Here is a 19,406-nt window from a genome sequence, read left to right on the forward strand (position 1 = left end):
GAGGTGCAGGCGCGTGGCCCGCCCACCCTCTGGGTCCCTCACAGCTGAAAAACCAGACTCGGGGAGCAGGGAAAGTAACATACTAAGGTTTTTAATACAGTCTGATCAGATCAATTCACATCACGAGGTCAACCTGGGCTTGCTCACATGTGACACAACTGAGGTACACAATGTCCCCACCTGCCAGCTCTCCTGTCTTCCTGCCTCCCAATAGCACTGAACCCCCTACCTCCCTGACCAGACTGGCATTTTTAAAATTTTGCATAAAACTATTTCTTCCATAGACTCCAAACAATCAACTAGCCAAGTTAATTATGGTACATCTAAACAAAGTTTAATACTAACCCTAACCTGTGACTGCGGTTTACAAAGAGCTCTGTATCACCTGGGATAGCTTTCAGTAGCAATTCACTACAACTGGTCCTAAAAAATAATAACAATAATAATAATAATTAGAGAATTAAAACCCAACAGCAAGTTGAATGGTTAAAATCACGTAAGAACTGGAATTTGGGGTGAGAGTGTCCTCAACAGCTAAGCTTGTCCTAGTAGCAAAATGCTAGACTCCAAGCAGGGCTCAGAAAATTCTGGGGCCCTCCAGGTCAAGGGTCAAGCTCAGGGGGCCCTTGGAGGACACTCGCCCCCGGGTCCATAAGATGCTGTAGGCTTCCCGCTTCCTTCACGACAGTGGGGCATCGGAGTTGTATACGTGGGTGGAGACCCTACTGTGTTTTCTCTGAAGGGATAGGAGATGAGGGAATGAGGGATTAGCGAAGTGGGAGGGGACCAGAATCACTGAGGTCCCAGAATGCCGTCAGGTGTGGGTTTGGGATGGGGGTCACTAAGAATTGAGCACCAGGGATTCCAGCTTCTGCTCACTAGAGGAGAAACTGGAACTGGTGCTGCCTTGAAGGCCCTTGAAGGCCTATGTAGTGTTTCCTGCCCTTGCCCCGTGCTGGGCCTCGCAGACATTTCTGCAAAGTATCAGATGAGGATCTATCTAAAGACCACTGGGGCGGGGGGGGGGGGGGGGGAGGATGGAGAGGGATGGGATGATAAGGTGTGGGGGCGGGGTTTAAAAACGAATAAAAACCTCTCGGCTACAGAACCCAAAGACATCACTTCCCTCCGCATTCACAGCATTTCTCAGCAGTCCCCGGACAGCCGTCCCCGCAGGGACGCAGCCTCTGCCTCACTTCCCCTCCGGCCCCATGGGCTGCTGGTCAGCCTCGGGGTCCACGAAAGACGAGGCGAAGGCCGACTGCACCATCTCCTCACTTCCCCTCCGGCCCCATGGGCTGCTGGTCAGCCTCGGGGTCCACTAAAGACGAGGCGAAGGCCGACTGCACAATCTGAAACCCGAAGGACTCGAGTAGGGACATGTTCTGCTGGGGAGAGAACGGCGAGCCGAGGGTGGGGCCCAGGTCCCCCAGGGGGCCCCCGAGAGCCCGGACATGCACCTTCTGGATGTGTTTGTTCAAGTAGGACTTGGAGCGGAAGAAGCTCCCGCATTCGGGGCAGGGGTACTTCTTCTCCCCGTCGGACTCCGTTTTGTTTTTGGGGACCGCCATGTCGCAGGAGAAGGAGCCGTTGGTGTTCTGCTTCTCCGGCGTCTTCAGGTCGCTGGCATCCGAGAGGTCACCGTAGGAGTCGGAGCTCTCAATCGGATCCTGATGTGAGCATTTCTGGCCTTCTAGGAGAAAACAGAACACAGAGGCGAGATGAGGCCAGGCTCTGGAGCGGGCCCCTCCTGGAGGGGCTGTGAGGGACCAGCTCACAGGCCGGTGGAGGGCGGTCGGCAGCCATCCACGGTCCTGGCAGAACCCACCGAGGTGCGGCTGGTCAGCCTGGGGGTCTGACCGCCTACGGGGCTCGTGAGACAGCAGGGCCCTGGGGCTGCCAGCCTCCCTCGCTGAGGACTCTTCATGCAGGTGCGCACGTATCGCTCATCATCATCTCAGCCTGCTCCAAGGAAGGGGGTTCAGAGAGGGGACCTCCACTGCTTCTTCCCAGAACAACTCAAAGACCCCCCAATTCCTAGGCCCTGTCCTGGGTGCCTCTGAAGGTCAAACGGCTGTTCTGATGCTGCTGAGCAGGGATGTCAGTGGCCTCACCTCTGCACCAGACTAGCTGCACCCTAGCAAGGCAGAACCAGAGCCGGGGGTCCTCAAGTCAGCAGACACCAAGATGGCGGAGACAGAAGCCAGTCCTTTTTCCAGGGCTGCAAACACAAGCCTGCCCTCACCGCCTGCCTTCTGCCAAAACCTTTCCTGGCCAAGTGGCCAAAGCACAGAGACTAAAGCGACTCTGAACAACTCAGCTGGCAGGCTGTCCCACACAGAGCCCGGGACAAGCTGGACCGCCAGACAACCCACACTGCTCTGCCTTGCCCGGCCCACAGTGGAGTCCTCCACCAATCAGCAGCTTCCTGCCTGGGTTCAGAGAGCCATGCCGGTTAGGGAGGTCTGTGATGGGAGCGTGGAGCATGCCATCTCTGCCATCCACCAAGCCCCTGGCATCATCCCCAAGGCAACCACAACGTAAAAAGACCACAAAACAACCGGAATCAACGAGTGAAGGTAGGGCTGAGGGAGCTCTGTGCAAACCAACTCAGAGGCAGTCAGGTAGTTCACTTATCGCCATGCATCTCACAGACACAGCCAGAGGCCCTATGGAAAGGGCGCTCACAGCAACCAGTCACACCTATGAAGGGGGAAGCCAGCCCTGGGCTCCCCCTGCCCAGCAGGATCAAAGGAGAAAGCGTTCAGCTACAGCTCCACACCACCCTTCCAGGGCCACAGGCAACAGACAGGCCCACAGGAACTCATCATGCAGGGCTCCTCCTCCTGCCCTGGGCTGGGACATGTTGTGCGGGGGCTCCAGACAGCGGGGCTGGCCAGGAGCAAGGGAGGAGGGCTGGGGAAGAGGAGGCGGGGGCTGGATCCTGGCAGGGCCCTAAAGCCTCACTCCCTGCCCTGGAGTGAGCTACCCTCTGTGACTCTGTCCTGGAGGCCACTGCCACTCAGATCACTGAGCCTCCTTGAGGCGGCCAGCAAGCCGGCAGCCTTCCCGCCTCCCCACACCCGGCCCAGCGCCCCCACAACACAGTCTGCGCAGAGAAGCAAAGTGCAGAGCAAGGGGTCGCTTGCCTTTGTTGCCATAGGTCCTGGCGCAGTGGAACGCTGCTCCCCCATTCGGTATGGGCTCCTGGTGCCTGGAGACCTGGGGAAGGGGAACACCGTGGTGGGTTTTAACATGGACCTTTAAGTAGGAGGCAGAGGAGAAACCTAAACAAGACAAAAGGAGATGAGATCCCGCGGCCAGCACCGAGACACCTCTCTGCTTCCCCCACGCCTCTCCTCTGGCCGCTCTGGCCAGCATTCCCAGGTCAGCTGCACCTAGAAGGGGGCCCGCCTTGGCTCAAAAGCAGCTGCAACCACAGGAGCCACCTGGCTCAGGATGAAGGATGGCACTGTCCTCGAATGGGCTCCTCTGCAGAGCCCACTCTGCCAGGCTGCGGTGGAGGGCCCAGGCCAGCTGCCTGGACAGGCGGAGGGTCAGATCCTGCTCCAGCCGGACCAAAGGCCAAACGCCTCTAGGCTTGCTTGGCCCTCAGTAAGGAGTGGTTTGAGTGGTCCCACAGCCCGTCAGCTGCAGGGACCACAGCTAGAAATGGAGTCAGAAAAGCATACGGGCAGCCACGGGCCGCCAGCCACAGAACGCTTGCTAACACTTGTAAAGGCAAAAGGTACCACAAATCAGACGGAGGCCGGATGAAATCCCAAAGGACTGCCTCCAGGAGCACTCCTGCTTCTATTTCTTAGGACATGTTCTAGGTTCCTACGTTTTCCACCTTCAGAATAACTGGATTTAGTAACTGTTTATAGACTTTTTGAAGAAAAATAGGAAGTCACGTTAAAGGAGTGTAGTCATCTCTTATTCATGGTGGTCTTGTGGTTCACTTTTGGAGCATCCATCGGGTTCACTTAAGGAAGAAACAGGGATGATCTTTGCCTTTATTTTGGGGAAGGGACAGTCCAGCCATCTTGGGGCCACTCCAGCCCAACCCAGATACTCCAGTCAGTTTGCACTGTGTGATATCTCAGGCTGGGAAGAGCAGATCTGGGGCCAACTTCCACACCACCCACAAGCCTGAGGATACGGAACCAGGTGGGCAGGTCAAAGGATTTCGGCTTGGGTTTCGCAGGAAGAAGCTGTGTCATCGAGCCCCATTCGTGGCCAAGGATCAGCAAGTGCCTTCAGCAGGAAGCGAAGCTTTTTAGCATAAGGCCCACGTGGAGTGCCAGTGCCTTGCTGATGGCCTTTCATTCACTCAGACGGCTGACATGTTCTCAGGTACTTTCATTCCCCTTTAAACTTACAGGGTAACAATGGGATCCATGACTAACAGGTCAGAGGCTGGAAGTACTGTGTAATGTCTGTACAAGACTCCCTTTAAAAAGTCTGAACTGGCATGGCCTTTGGAACGATAGTGAAAGTTACCATGAGCTTCCTCACTCCCAGGCTCCCAGCGTCCTTCCTTTCCCTCTAGAACTTGTTTCCTAAGCCCATTTCTTCGAGGATTTTTCGACCCGAGTAATTTACCCAGTAAATGTTCTCTTGCCAAAAAAGAAAAAGTTCACCTTCAGCAAGTGGTGATGGTGTGCCAGGGCCCGGCACATTGCATGCAGTATTCTGTAGTATTCCCCCAGCCACCCTATGAGCTGAGAATTATTATACCTATTTTATAGATTACAAAATTAGAGGCTTGGTGAGGTTAAGCAACTTGCAGTCACAGGTACAGGTACCAAATGGCAGAGCCTGGACTCCAACCCCAGGGCCACGTGGTCCTTAACCACTGGGCAGACTCTTTGTTTTTAATATATTTTTATTGATTTCAGAGAGGAAGGGAGAGGGAAATAGAAACATCAATGATGAGAGAGAATCACTGATCGGCTGCCTCCTGCACACCTCACACGGGGGATCAAGCCTGCAACTCAGGAATCGAACCATGACCTCCTGGTTCATAGGTCGATGTTCAACCACTGAGCCACACCAGCTGGGTGGGGCAGACTCTTGTTAATGGTTCCTGTGTCTTGGCCCTGGCCCTAGAAACATCCCTTGGACTTTTGCAATCGGTTTCGTGATCACCATTTACACTCATGTATCTCTCTTCCATTAGAATGGAAGCCACTGACGTGTGGGAAGCTTATTTAACAAACACTCCTCTGACAACAGTGCTTGGTGGCTCTGGAGGAAATGGGGGATTGAGTGAAGGTTCCTTCCTTTCCTGACACAGCTCCTTCACAGACCCACTTGGGCCAGGGGCCGGTGTCCTGCCCTGCCTGGCAGAGCGAGCTGTCCTGTGCTGTGACGAGGGGTCTGCCTGGGGCCAGTTACAGGGCAGACTGGCTTATCTTATGAACATTCCTGAGGGGAAGGGTGTAGTCAGGAATGAGTCAAAGAGGCTCATGGGAAAGAGGATCTCAGCCCCCTACTCAGCACGGCATAGATATCAGGGACTTTCTGATGATACGATGCCGCCACTGTAGAAGGGAAATTTTTTCTTTGTTTTTCATCCCTGGTGAGGCCTCTGCAGTGGTGTGGTGTCCCCAGGCAGGTCCACGGCAATAAAAGGGGAGGGGAAAGGAAGGAAGGGGCACCAGGAATTAGTATAGTCACTCCTTCTGGAAAGAGCTATGTACCAGGGGAATCCAGCAGATGCTCAATGAGAACTTGCTTATTTTTCCTGAAGAACGGGCTGAGTAACACATGGCTGGGTCCTCTTGACTTTACCCGGCTGCAGACAGCACTATCTATAGCAGAACCACATGGCAGGGTGGGAGGAGTGGATCTACAGCTGCCACGTGAAGCCCAGAATTTAAACACAGAGCAACTCAGCAGCCAACTGTTGAGCTAAAACAGAAGCTGAGTTTCTGAGAAGAAAACATCTTTTAAGTCAGAAACATTTAGTTGGAATTCTGAACTCACCTGCCCATTCACCTCTGATTAACCAAGAACCAACAAGGCGGCTGGATCCAGGCACCAGAAGGATGGAGACACTGAGCACACATGTGACTCCACTACAACCACCAAGCCGCCCTCCCTCGCATTCTAGAGATGAAGATTTCATTGCCAAAGGGCTACCCTGCTCCTCCACTGCGCTTCCTTGTCTGTCGCGCTGCATTTCACACTCCAGAAGCAAATCTTTCTTTGCACGTTTCCCATCCACGCAGGGGTCGCTTTCTCCTTGTCCAAACCTTGGTGAGGCCACGCTCAACTAAGCGGTGCCAGATGGAGGCACTAGTTGGTTTGTGTCAGCTCAGAGAATGGCAGGCCGTCTGCGCCCAAGACTGGCATTGGTAACAACCTATACGCCCACCTCTGGGGAGAAGACTTCCTCTACCTTTTAAGCAGTGATGTTGGAGACCAGATGTTGTCTCTGTCAGAGGCACATTCTCAATAAGCAGCCCCTCTTCCTCACATTGGAACATATGCATATACACAAAGACCCTGCTACAGAAATTTTAAAAGAAAGGTAGAAAACTATGGTGACCTACTGGATCCTTTTCTCCCTCTCACTGATCAACTTAACTGATATCCTCAACTTGAAAAGGAGGGAACAAACTTTTCTCACCATCTTCCCACTACAAATTATCTTCCTCTCCAGAAGGTCTGACCCTCATCTTGATAGGTCTCTAGGACAAAGACAAGGTCATGTGCTCAAGTGTGGGACTAGAGCAGCCAGGCTGCCTCTAATCTTTCCATCCTTCACAGGCAAAGACTGAAAATGGCAGATCCATTAGTAGTTAAGTTGACTGCTTAAGACTTGTTGGGCCTTGGCAAGTGTGGTGCAGTTAGTGGGAGCACTGTCCTATGCTCCAAGGGTTGCAGGTTCGATCCCTGGTTAGGACGCATGTGGGAGGCAACCAATTGATGTTTCCCTCTCTCTCTCTCTCCCTCCCTCTCTCCTTCCCCCCCTCCTCTCTCTGGAATCAATTAAAAAAAAAAAAAAGACTTATTGGGATTGAAGGATGTCAGCTTATTGGTTCATCCACTTATTGGTTCAGCTCCTCCCTGAATTCACAGCCTTGGTGGCAGGTGGCGGGCAGGGCAAAGGATGACCCAGACTCTCTGCATTCTGATTCCAGTGCCTTGATGTCTTTGGTGGCATTTTCTTCCTGGAAAAACTGCCTTCCTCGTTGGTGGTCTTTCCTTTTTTTTTCCCCCTGTTGGGGTCTCTTTCTTTTTCTGCCCAAGAAATGAGTCCAGAGGTAGAATCCTGTTCCTTCTCTTCTCATAAAGTGAAATTCTCTTCTCTTCCTTCTGAGTACCCAGGGTAGGCTGAACTAGAGCCCTCTTTTATCTTCTTAGAAGAATGGGACTTCCTGCTCCGACTGACCCAAAGCTGTTTAGCTTATGATCCAGATGTAGTCTTGTCTTCTCTGAGATAAGGTGGCCTCTGCTTTTACTCTTCCGTTGTCTCCATCCCAGTCACGGAGCCCGCGGGCTGCTGCCCAAGGCCTTTCCCAGCCCCAGGAAAAACAATTCCCCACGGACAATAGTTGTTGGCTTTGCCACATCAGCTGTCTTGTAACTGGGCCAACCTGCCCTGCTGTTCCCTGCTGCTCTCAGCTCTTCTTTCCTGGGGAGCTGAGCCCCCACGGGCTGTGGCCCTGGATCTCCCACCAGTGCTCACCCCACTCTGCAATCCGGGCGAGGCTTTCTGGGTTTCCTCATTAGCATCTTTCTCCACTCCCGTTGGTTCCTGCTTCTGGGCTCTGACCGCAGTTCTGAGGCTGAGAACTGCAACCTTGAAAACTTGACAAAAGGCCAGAGGATGGCATGTGGTGGCAGGTTTAGCGTTATTTGGGGGTGCTGTTAGGAAGCCAGATTAGGATGAAACAAGACAGAAAACTTTCTAGAGCTGGGGCAGCCATGGTCAAGATGGTCAGCTACACCCCGATAATTCCCTGTATGCACAACCCCACCGCCTGCTACCCGGGGGAAATTCCTGCCAGAAGGGCTCTGTTGACATGTCAGAAAATAGGACAGATGCTTAAGCAGCTTTTATTACCACCTCCTGCAGGTTTCTTGGTGATGCAGACAGTGACACCCAGTGGCCTTCAGGCGAACCCCAAGTGTGCAGTCTCAGGGAGGGGCAGCAGGAACACCCAGCTGCTCTGCAGTCTCCCCCACCAGCGACCTCGGGGCGCACGGAGACAGTACAGCACCCAGAGATTCCAGCCAAGGGCAGCAGGGATGTTTGTTTCGCTTTGTCCAAGCCAGGGTGTCCGCGCGTCTTTCCTAACAGTTACGAAGTGTAAGAATGGGGCCTCCCACATGTGCAGCACCTTGTGGGGTTCAGTTAACTTCCATCTACTTCGTGTGCCGGGATCCTCAAAACATCCCTGTGAGGTGGACAAGGGCGGGGGGTGTCCTTACCCCTTTAAGGGATGAAGAAACTGATGTTTAGAGGGAAGAGGGGTGAGGTGGAAGTGGCTGGGATTTAAACCCTAAACCCCCCTGATTCCTGGTTTAGGACTCAATCCACTAAGCCACACCCAACACTTTCAGAAGCATCGAGACAAGGGTGTCCCAGGATACAGGACCTCCCAGCAGAGTCCACACCCGGCCAGAGCCAGCACACCGTGCAGAAGCATCCTCACACCCACTACCGGCAGCTGCCCAACCTCCTCCAGCAGAGACGTGGCGCCAGCCTCCTCCACTGACACTGCGCGTGCAAAACCAAACCTCAGCCCTTCCAACCGCTGACAGACAAGCCCTGGCAGAAGCTCAGACCCAGGACAGGCCTGACTTCACCAACACAACACCCGGGCCAGAGCCTGAACCACCTCGGCCCACCTCAGCAGCAAGCGCGCTCCCCTGCTCAGAACACCTTCCACGCTCCTTTCTGGTCAAGGCCACAATCTACCTGGGTTTGGGCTTTCTTCTGATCATTTGTGCTACATACAGAGTTTCTTTTCTGATCCTTATCCATCGCTAGACTCAACCTCCTCCTTCCCTGGCTGCTGAATTCCACATGCCAGGGAATCAGCCAGCCAAGCTCTCAAGCAGGAACCCTTTTTCTCCCCCCTGTGGGGTCTAGTGACTCTCTCACCAACATCAACACTTCCGTGGTCTCTCCAACTGCATCCATCCTGCCACCTGAGCAGCAGATGTTCTGGTCAAAGCTTGGGAACAATACCCGTCCTGTTCCCACTTGCTGAGCTCTTGGGAACTCCCATTCCAAACATCCTAAGTCTCTTGGGACGGAAGGGGTGGCAAGCAGCTAGCTGGGCGAGGACCGTTTTATCACTCAGTGGGAAGGGAAGGCCGGCCGTGCGCAGGATGGAGTCTGAGGCGGGGTGGTCCAGAGCCCCCAGCCGCCCACACGAGCTCAGGCCCCGCCTCTGGAAGTGAGGGGACCGCAGGGAGATTACCTCGGTTACAGATGCTGCAGAAGTTGCTGGGCCCCTCGCTGTGCTTCTTCAGGTGGTCCGCCATGTACGCCGCCCGCAGGTACTTCCCGCACACCTGGCAGGGCACTTTGTCCTCATGACAGGCCAGGTGGGAGCGCAGACGGTCTCGGGTGGCAAAGGAAGCGTTGCAGGTCTGCGGGCAGAAAGGAAAACGGGATGAGGGGAAAGCTGGCATGCCGCGCCTGACTCCTCACCGAGCGCGCCGCGAAACAAAACCACTTCTGGCCGACACATTCGACTCCTTGTTCAGAGAGCTCTAGAACACGGCCTAGGCTTTCTCCCCCACAGGCCAGCCCGCTGCTCTCATAGATTTGCCCAAAGCACATTCGGCTACTAGAGAAAGCAGTGGTCTGAACACCCTGCCACACTCTGGCATTGGAATTCCTGGTTCCCATGACTACCACAGCACAGCACACGATGCTCCCCTGCAAAACGAAGATGATGCATTTGTTCATTCGTAAACATTCACAATTGACATCAGTTGCCTTGACTGTAAGGGAATTTACACAAGAGTTACTGGCATATAAACAGACCAGTCTTCCTGTTCTCCATCCTGGGTTTCCCTAGTTGCTTTATACAAAGAATTCCATTTATTCCCTTTATTCAAAAGTGACTGTTCGTCTTGGCCACAGGGAAAGGAAAAGGAAAGGCAGGACAAAGCCCATAGATTACTCCCATATTCTCGTGAGTCTGTATTGAAAAAGCAGCCCCTAACATGATAGCGTCCATGCTGCTAACAGGAGGAAGAGCAGAGAGAAGGCGGGCCAGAGGCTTTGGGAGCATTTGTGAAATGTTAAGTTGGGGAAGTGCTGGTAAGAACAAGGAAGGTGATGCTACCCTACATTGATCGGGCACTCACTCCGTGCCAGGCGGGCACCACGCTTAGTCTTTTAGAGGCACTTATCTCACCCGGTCCATCCTTACAGCAGCCTTCCGGGGGAGGCTGTGTTATCACCTCCCAAGAGTGCGGTCACAGAAAGTTGTGCCGTGACCACCAACTCATGGCCAGGTCCCAGGGGCAGATGACTCAGGTGATAAGGGTCAGCACCCTCACCAGGGAGGGCAGGCCCAGGCCCCGGGCATTTCCTGTGTCTGGAACCTGACTCCGTCTCAGTCTCTGATCTCCCCCCAGTACTCCCCCAGCACCCTTTCCTCAGCTGGGGCTTGCACGGGCCTTGGGGGCCACGGAATGTCAGGGAAGTCCTCAGGAGAGTTCAGTCCAGTGACTCTCCGGCTATTTTGATTCTATGGAAGTGTTCCCGGGGTCCTAGTCGAGTCTCTCATTTCTCTGCGTATGTTTACTGTTGTAGAACTTCAAGAGAAAGCAGCCTGCCCCTTTAAGTGCATTACAGATCGAACGTTAACCCACTGAAGACCTGCTACCCTGTTAACTTGCTCCTACTGTGTCTGTTCAACAGAAGCATATCCTGAGATCCTTAAGGTAAGTGAGCAGTGCAGTCATCACACACACTCACCTATTTCCTTACTGCACAAGTACAGTAATCTATCTCCTTACTGTCCAACCAAAAGCAAGAAACAAACCCACGTGATACTGCGCAGGCCCAATGCCACGGCTGCTACCCTAATCCCCAGTGTCTGTGTATATCAGGACAGGCCTTGCTGTTCTCATTATCTTTTAAGTAAACGTTACAAATCTGAACAGAACAATTTATACTAACAAAAGACCGCTTTTGTTTTATATATTGAGTTTATTCATTTGACAAATGAGGAAGCTGAGTTTAGAAAGTGATTTGCCCAAAGCACATTCGGCTACTAGAGAAAGCAGTGGTCTGAACACCCTGCCACACCAGACCAGTACCCTACCGATCCCACCAGCTACCCTGGGGTCCCTGTCTTCCCTGATGTCCTGCGGGGCAGACGGAGGCCCTGAGAGGACACGGGACAGTTGGCCTGTGAGCCACCCGAGCCTGTGCTCTCACCATCTCTAGGCTCAGTAGAGGTCGCTTCTGGTCAGGGAAAAGTGCCGAGACTTTTTAACACCGTGTATTTGGTGCCCAGGGCTCCCCTGACAGGAAGAGGTGACAGAACTGTGCAGGGGAACTCGAACACTTAGGTGCCTCAGAAAGCATCATGGGTGCTTGGTCTCATGGCCACAGGTCGGCCCCGCCTCATTCCGGGACCGCTAGACCCAATTATAGGCCAGAGTGAGGGGGGAGAGAGACTGAATCTCCACCTGGCCCCCCGGCCTGTGAACCAGAGCAAGGGCTGCTGTCAACACCCTCCGGAGGGTGCACCTGTCGATTTATCCACAGTCACCTACCCACCACCCCTGCAATGATGAGAGGCCGTGTGGCCTGTGCCTCAGAACTCAAAGGAACCACACATGGCCCAGGTGTGAGAACGTGCAGCTGAAAGCGCGCATTCAGGACTGTCTCCCGCGTTCCCCGGGAGAGGGTGCCACTAGACTAGACGGATATGAAAGAGATGCCTTGTTTCTCTCGCCAGCCTTCTTTTGGGACCTGTCCCTTAAAGCACTGCTTGTCATACTTTGCTGGCTAGAGATAATGGACCGCCAAACCTCAATTATCCACAAGTGGATTATCCATCTGGAGGATTAGCTGAGCAAAATTAAAATCTCAGGCCAGGCCGGCTCCCCCACCCATCCTCCATTGATGATCTCTCCAGGAATGAAGGCTAACTTCAGCCTGGGCAAACATCATTAGGAATGTAAATCTGCTGCTGGGAAAAAGACACACAAGCACAACAAAAACTTTCACCGTGTGACAAAGCCAAACTGGAGCGATTGTTGGCTTTTCTGCGCCAGAGTTGACCCTTCTTGGCCGAGTCCCCAAAGTTTTCTGGGGGAATCTTGAAAGTGTGTGAGTCTGAGTCTACATCTGCCAGAAGTTCAGAGAACACAGGACATAAAGAGGCTGGTCACATGACCCAGGAGAGGAGGGACAGATGCCAGTGGCTGAGGGGAGACATATCAAAGAGGGGGTCACGCAGAACCTCCATGCGGGGGCAACTGCAGAGAAAGGCATTTCCCTTCCAGGAGACAGGGAGGAGAGGGACCCTGATGGGACAAGAGTGAGCCTGCAGTGAGCCATTGATTGCCGGTGGCGCTTGGAACGGCTGCCCTGTACTTAGGCAGCCTGCTATTGCTAAGCACAAATGCCAGCTCCCAGCCCAGCCAACCTGAGCTTGGGTTACGTCTGCTCATCACCACTCCACACTGAGCCCGACATGCTCACTTCCCCACCCACCCCCAGGCTCTCCCTATCCCAGACTTCCCAATACTGTTCTTCCCAAGGGTGGAGCAGCTCAGAAAGAGAGCCCAATGGTACCAGGAACTAATCACACCTGACCTCGGGTGGCTTTGAAGTTGGCCAGCCTCAGGGGATGTCCCAGGCAACCTCTCCACAGCCCTGGGGAAGGCTATGGGCAATGCATGGAGGCCCGGCACCAGAGGCCTTGCTGACCCCCTTCTTCTGGGCTCAGCTCCCTTATTCCCACCTCTAGCATTCCTTCTCTAACAAGCTACCCCTCCAGCCCACGCCCCCCCCCACTAGCCCCTGAGAAGTGGGGCCACTGGAAGCAATGGGAGATTTCTCAGCTGCTCCAGCCTCTCCACTTAGGCTGAGCTCCAAGGGAGAAATGTCCTAGCCCACGGCACTGAGAGATGCCGCCAGTTAAGGACTCTCACGGCCAGCCCTGAGGCGACCTGTGTGTCACTGCCAACCTGAGGGTTCATGCCCTGACATTTGGCTAGCCCTTTCACTCAAGCTGTGGCCCAGCCTTGGTAACTGGCTCTCCGTCCTCTGTGGCATCAGGAGGGGCTGCGAGGTACATGCCCAGCTTTGCCAGGGGCCCAAGGAACCAACTCCCAGAGAGCGATAGTCACCTCTGAGGCTTTTAGAATACACTCCATGCAAAACAGATGCCCCTGCTGGTTAACCAAGCCCAGGCACACCTGATGGGCCAGCCCCGCACATGAGAGCCAGCATGCCTTTACCTGTTGGGTCACCGGTAGAGGAGTTCTGGCTATGGACTGGAGGCAGGGCCAGCAGGTCTGGCCGAGGGCTGGTTGAGAGGGCGTGGACACCCAGGGACAATGATGTCAGTGTTATGACACAAACCAAGGACAAAACACACAAAGCCTCAAATGTTAGAATTAAAACTTTTATCATCACTCCTGTTACCCCACGGAGCCCGCGGGGGCTAAAGGGCACACCAACAGGACCCGAGGGGGGCGTCTACATACATCTGCTTTATCATCCCCAAAGCCGTATGCTGGGGTGACCCAATACAAAGCTACTGGTTAGTCTAGTTCCTGAGCAGACCTGCTAATAAACCTCGAAAACACAAAAGTCTAATTCACTAGCCAGAAATGAAAGCAGGACCTGTCTGGGGGGAAGGGAAGCGCAGGGCAGCAGGGGATGACCCAGCTGGAGTGGCACCAGCGTCTCCTCTGGAGGGGCATTCACTCCCAGGGTGGGGGGAGGGGTGCCAGGCCCCATTCTAGAAAACCCCTGCCTTAGGGGAGGTGATGCCAGGCGGAGGGGAAGCACAGAAGCCAGTGGCTTAGTTCCCAGGAATCACCCAGGCAAGGAGGGACCCCCTGGGGGACCTGAGCCTGAGTGGGTGGGGACCAAGGAGCCTCTTGCTATCCCATCTGGGGTCCCTGAGCTGGGAAAGATTCCAGGTCACCCTGGGAGGAGCCAGGCGTGGTGGGTGGGAACCACTCTGCTGGCCTCTCCCAAAAGCAAGGGTCTCAGAGCAACCACTGCTCCCGGTCCCTCCACCGAAAACCCTCTCCGGGAGGCCAGGCTAACCCACAGGCCACTGGGGAAAGGCCCGGCTGCCCTCTGGGGCGGCCCAGCCCTGCCGCAGATATCCCGGAGGGGCTGGGCAGAAGAGAGCGTTGCTGGAGTGTGCTGGGCCCAGGTTTTCGAGGGCTGGGAAGGATTTTTTTAGAGAAAGGGAAAAGGCGGTGTCAGGAACCGAATGGGACGACCTCCACAAAGCAGGCTGGGCAAAGTCCCATGATGGCAGGTCGCTAGGAAGAGATTCCAGGGGCGGCAGGCCGCTGCTGCTCCCAACCCACACCTGGAAAAAGGGCAGAGAGTGCAGGTTACCCCCCCAGGCCACCGGGCTCGGCCCCACTGCCCGCTGGGCTCCTCCTACTCTGCCAGGCTCTCAGCACACTACCTGGGAGAGTCCGAATGTGCTCTGTGATGAGAAGATCAGAGACAGAGAGAAGGCAACCAGGACAGATGGACCCCAGCAGCCCCACCCGGGTTAGCGTCCTCCGGGGAGGCCACCTCGCCTCACTATGTGAACACCATCCGCGCTGTCCCGGGGGCCCTTTGGCCTGCCTGCCACACGTCCACCCCTCACTGCAGGTCTCCCTGAGCCCTCCCTCCTTGCCACCAACAGGATGAAGAGAAGCGGGCTACCCCCCAGAGGTTGCAGTAAGCACCCCACAACTTGGAGCCCCCTCAGATGGCGGGGACTTGGCACCGGAGAAGGGAGGTAACCAAGAAGAGAGAGGCGTGTTTTCCATCTACACAGGAATGCTCAGTGGCCAAGAGAGGACACTCAAGTTTCTGGGTGCCACAGGGCCCCTAGGTATTACTCAAGCAGACAAACGAGGTTGAGAACCTCACCCAGCCTTCCCTACCGACTGCTGCGCAAAGAGCTCACTCACAGGAGAGGAAACCACCGTGCTCTCCAGTCCTCAGGAGGCTGAAACGGGTGCCAGTGCTTGGAGATCAGACCGCCCACCCTCTCCCCCCCTTGCCGACCTCTGGGGACTCCAACTTGGGTCGGGCTGCCTGACAGACAAGGGGAAGTGTTGCTGGCTGGACCGCCAGGAGCCCTTTCCAACCCCCCTCCCCATGTGGCCTCTGTACACTGCTGAGAACCAGAAGCCAGGCCCAGTGGGGTGCCAGTGCCCCCAGGGCAACACGTGTGCCATGTGGCCCACCATCCACAGAGCTGGCCAACACCAGGAAAGGAAAGCTAAGCAACACAGGAGACAGGGTGGGAACCAGGACCCAACAACCAGGAAGGAGGGGCCGTCAGCAGTGGCGGGAGGGGGCCAAGGGGAAGAACAAAGAAGAGCAGACGGAGGGTGGAGGGACAGAGGAGGAGGTGTGCCAAGCGGTGGTCAGTCAGCGGCCCAGCACGCGCGTCAGCTGGCTCGTGGCCGGCCTGTGGGAACAGCAGCATTCTCTCGCAGCCCAGCGCTGCCCTGGCCCGACCCCTACCTGACACTTGTGAGGCCGCTCAGAAGTGTGCACCTGCTTGATATGTCCATTCAAGTGATCAGGCCTGGAAGAGAGAGAACCAAGACAGACTTTAAAATCAGACCTCAGAAAAGGGGGCTGCACTCTTGGCCAGACCGGCCAGACCCCCCCAACCCTGCCCGAACCCTGATGGAGAGCAGGCCCTTCCCCCCTTCCCCCCTACCCCCGCCCCCCAGCATGACAAAGACAGCCTCACTACCCTGCTCAGGCTCCACAGGCCCAGGCCTCTCTGGAGGGAAGGGAAGTGAGTGTTTGTCTCTGACCTTGCCTACCCACCTCCCTCCCCCACAGAAGCTCAATGATTTCCAGGACCCTGAGGAGGTGGCTTTAGAATGAGAGAAGCTGCCTTGCTGCAGCCTTTCCGGGAGGGGGTGTGTGTGATTCATTGTCCAGACTAAAGCCCCTTAGAAACTCAGTATTCCCCTCCCCCAGCCTCTCCCGCCGTGGCAGCCAATGAATGCCACCCAGATGGAATTCAGTCCCCAGAGGCCAAGGGATGGAGCCTTAAGTCCCCAGCTGGGCTGGTAAGCCAGATGCCCGCCAGAGCAGGTGGGCAGGGGTTGCCTGACCGGTAAGACTGGTTCCTGATTGGGGCCCCTTTGAGGGAGTTCCATCCCTGGGTTCCACACACAAGGTCCTTAGTATCCAGGCAAGTTAAAACCAGCCTTTTATTCTGGATATTCTCTTCAGAGGAGGAACAAAACAACCCCCCGCTCCCAGACAAGTCCTCAGTTCCCTCTCAGGACCACTAAAAGTGCATCTAAGAGCCATCCTGCCCCTTCCTCTATGTCCTGAGATCATAAAGGGGACCTGTGGGGTCAGCGAGGATTGGGAGCCACCAGATCAGAGCTGATCAAAGATTTCGGTGTTAGGAAGAGACTCTGGGTGCCAAGCTGTGTGCCCAGGGGGCTGTGAGGGGCAAAGCTGGAGTTCACTGATCTATGATCGCCAGCGCTGTGCTGTGCGCTGGGGGAGGTGGTGGCACAGCAGCGTCAGGAGTCTGACATACACTTGTTTCTGTTTCAGCGTCTCCCCCGGCAGCCATTCAAGCGGGGAAAGTCGCTGGAGGAGCCCAGCCTCCCGCCCCCAGAGGGGGCCCCACGCCTGGTGCCGGAAACACAAAGGGAGCCCAGGGAGAAGAATGGTGAGGCCCAGTGGCTGTGGCCTGAGGAATCCAGGCCCCTTCCCACCAGACCCCAAGGAAGAGAGACAGTAGGGCATGCCTAGTGCCAGAGAACTTCCCTGGGGAAGAGAAAGCAGCTCCTTGGCTGCAACATCTCAAAAGCAGGGCCGTTAAAACACTCCCCAAACCAGGCAGGCCTCTGTAAGGTCAAGTGACCCCCACCCTCCCAGATCTTGGCAAGGAGCTACCCCATGGGTCAGAAATAGACAGGTCATGGGGGGAGGGTGCCATTTCTCACCTGGAGAAGCCTTTCCCACAGCTCTGGCAGATGTAGGGCTTGCCCACAGACCCGTCGTGGGACCGCACATGGTAGGACATGCGATCTTTTCTCTTGAACCTCAGCCCACACACAGGGCAGGAATAGGGCTTCTCCCCCGAGTGGGAAAGCTTGTGCCGATTGAGATGGTACACATCACGGAAGATCTTGCCGCAGATTTCACAGGCCACCTGCTTCCTGGTCCGGCTCCTCTTTCTGGGTCCATCCGGGTCCTCCGAGATGGGTAGCCCATTCTCACCCAGCCTGGGAGGAGGAAGGTCGATGTAGCCCAGCTGGAGGCTGGTGACACCGTGCTGGGCCTCGTGCTGCCGGAGCCGGTTGGCATCAGTGAACACCTTCCCGCACAGGCCACATGGAAGGATGCCTGCCTCCCTCAGGCCCCCTGGAGACCCGAACATTGAGTCCAGCAGGTTGGCCTTCCTTGGGCGGCCCCGGCCTCGTTTGCCAGTCAGGGGAGGGGCACTGGATGCCACATTGGGGAATGGGGAAGTCAGCAGTTGGGGGGACAGGGGTCCAGCCACCATGGGCAAGCGGTCCACCCCAGGTAACACAGGCAAGGAGGCTTGGCTGGCAATGGCTGCCCCAGCTGCCCGAGCTGCCTCCTCCTCGGGCTGCATGCTGCCTGCAATGCCATTGCTGTTGGCTGCCAAGGCTGCCCCGTTGGTCATGTCCAAAGGGAAGCCCAAGTCTGAGGTCCCAGGGGGACGAAAGAGCATGATGTCAGCCCGGGCAGGGGGCACCAGGATCTGCACATTGGACTGTTTGATGACTTCCTGGCAGATCTCAATGACCGACCTCATCAGCAGGAACTTGGCAGCCGTCATGAGCTCGGGGAAGCTCTCCAGGCGAACCACGATGCGAGAAGTGTAGGCGAAGTCCAGGATGTCCCCGAACACCTTGGAGCTGATGGTGTGCATCTCCAGCTCCCGGCTGCCCCCAGCCCCGCCGCCCGGGGCCGCCGCTGCGCCCCCCACGTCAGCGGGACCCCCGTCCGCAGTTCCGCCATCGCCCAACTGGGCGCTGAACACCGACTCAAAGTACTCGCTGCAGGCGGCCAGCACGGCGCGGTGCGCAGGGAAGCTCTCGTCTCCCACCCGCAGGAGCACGTCGCAGAAGCGCCCGCCGTTTTTGCGCTGCTGGTTCAGGTTGTGCAACATCTCGGTGCTGTGCCTGCTCACCTGGTAGGTGTAGCAGCCCGACGGGCCGCAGGAAGCGTCGTTCACCCGCTCCATGTCCGCCGCCGCCCCCTCCCCACACACCCGGCCGCGGCGCTTGCCCGCCCCTTTCCCTTCCCCTAGGCAGGAACAAGAGGGGCGCAGCGGACGTGTCTACACTCCCCACACGTGCCGGCCCCGGGCTCTGTAGTCTCGCAGGTGCGCCGAGCGCACACGCCCCCTGCCCGGATCGTACTGTCTAGACCGCAGGGCGCACCACCCCCCACATAGCGGCCCCTACCCCTGCTGGATCGCGCGCTCCTCTCTCCTCTCCGCCCGCCCGCCTCCCCTTCTTGGTCTACCTCCGGGGGTAACAGAGCAAAGAGGTGCGCCCCTCCTGCAAACTCGCCTGCCACCTCCCCTCCCGCCCGCCAGGCGGCGCCGGCGCGCAGCCAACAGGGGCGCGCGCGTGGGGAGGAGGAGGGGTCTGCCGCGCAGGCGCGCGCGCGCGCCGCGGCTTTTCCCGGGCCCGCTGGGGGCGCGCGCTGCGTCCCCTGCAAAGCGCGAGCCGGGGCGGGGGCGCCGGAGCAGAGGAAACAAAAGGCGAAGGCGGCGGCGGCGGCGGTGGCAGGGCGCGCACTCGGGCGGCAGCACGGGCTGGGTTCCGAAGCCTGGCGGGCGGAGGCGGCGGCGAAGGCTGGAGCGGGCGGGCGGCGGCGGCGGCAGGGTGGGCCCTTCCCCGGGCCCGGCGAAGGCGGCGGCGAGCTGCGGCCCCGGGCTCCGTGTGTTCGGAGCGGAGGAAAGATGGCAGCGGCTGCACTTCCTCTTGCACTTTCACCCCTGGGGGGAGGAGAAGGAGGGGGCGATACCAACAACACCCCCCCTTCTCGCTTGCAGGAAAAAAAGAAAAGGCGAGCTTGGTGTGGGGGGTCCCCGGCGCCCCCGGCCCTGCACGTGCGCACCCGGATTCCTGGCACCGGCCGCCCCGCGCTGCAAACTTTCCACTTTCTTTGTGCCGAGCGCCCCCCCCTCACCCAG

The 19,406-nt window shown here is 56.7% G+C and overlaps 2 protein-coding genes across 13 annotated transcripts in view; one reads left to right on the forward strand and one right to left on the reverse strand.

Moving 5' to 3' along the window:
• LOC132222066 (SH3 domain-binding protein 1-like) overlaps positions 1-17,181 on the forward strand; it is a 28,351-nt gene extending 11,170 nt beyond the window's left edge. For 2 of the 7 annotated variants that reach the window (XR_009450141.1, XR_009450139.1), the window contains exon 3: positions 8,090-9,448. Coding sequence is in view for 1 of the 7 variants with exons in the window: in XM_059676900.1 (XP_059532883.1) it covers positions 8,090-8,323; positions 8,578-9,007 (664 nt within the window). In the remaining 6 variants the exon portion in view is untranslated. Of the gene's footprint in view, positions 1-1,140; positions 1,282-1,691; positions 4,357-8,089; positions 9,449-10,792; positions 10,924-16,780 lie in introns of those variants that run through there. The other 5 variants (XR_009450142.1, XR_009450143.1, XM_059676900.1 and 2 more) reach the window with 5 other exon arrangements.
• PATZ1 (POZ/BTB and AT hook containing zinc finger 1) lies at positions 76-18,587 on the reverse strand. Of its 6 annotated transcripts, none has more exons than XM_059676893.1 (6): positions 17,176-18,587; positions 15,716-15,779; positions 9,444-9,615; positions 3,150-3,287; positions 1,268-1,690; positions 76-1,185 (listed from the first exon to the last, which is right to left on the reverse strand). In XM_059676893.1, exons 1-5 carry the CDS (start codon positions 18,444-18,446, stop codon positions 1,275-1,277), a joined length of 2,061 nt encoding a protein of 686 aa, XP_059532876.1. In that variant the 5' UTR covers positions 18,447-18,587; the 3' UTR covers positions 76-1,185; positions 1,268-1,274. The 6 variants fall into 6 exon arrangements, with proteins under 6 accessions (XP_059532876.1, XP_059532874.1, XP_059532878.1 ...); XM_059676891.1 differs by having other exon boundaries at positions 1,268-1,693; XM_059676895.1 differs by lacking the exon at positions 3,150-3,287.
• Between the last annotated feature and the right edge of the window lie 819 nt (positions 18,588-19,406).

This window comes from Myotis daubentonii, chromosome 19, assembly GCF_963259705.1.
Source record: "Myotis daubentonii chromosome 19, mMyoDau2.1, whole genome shotgun sequence".
NCBI lineage: Eukaryota > Metazoa > Chordata > Mammalia > Chiroptera > Vespertilionidae > Myotis > Myotis daubentonii.

Excerpts from the sequence above, each read along its gene's own strand:
- PATZ1 (XM_059676891.1), bottom strand. The coding sequence starts at position 18,446 with ATGGAGCGGGTGAACGACGCTTCCTGCGGCCCGTCGGGCTGCTACACC. Across the intron at positions 15,780-17,175 it reads TGTGGGAAAGGCTTCTCCAG|GCCTGATCACTTGAATGGAC; the intron begins GTGAGAAATGGC and ends TCTCTCTTCCAG. Across the intron at positions 9,616-15,715 it reads AGCGGCCTCACAAGTGTCAG|ACCTGCAACGCTTCCTTTGC; the intron begins GTAGGGGTCGGG and ends TTCTGCCCGCAG.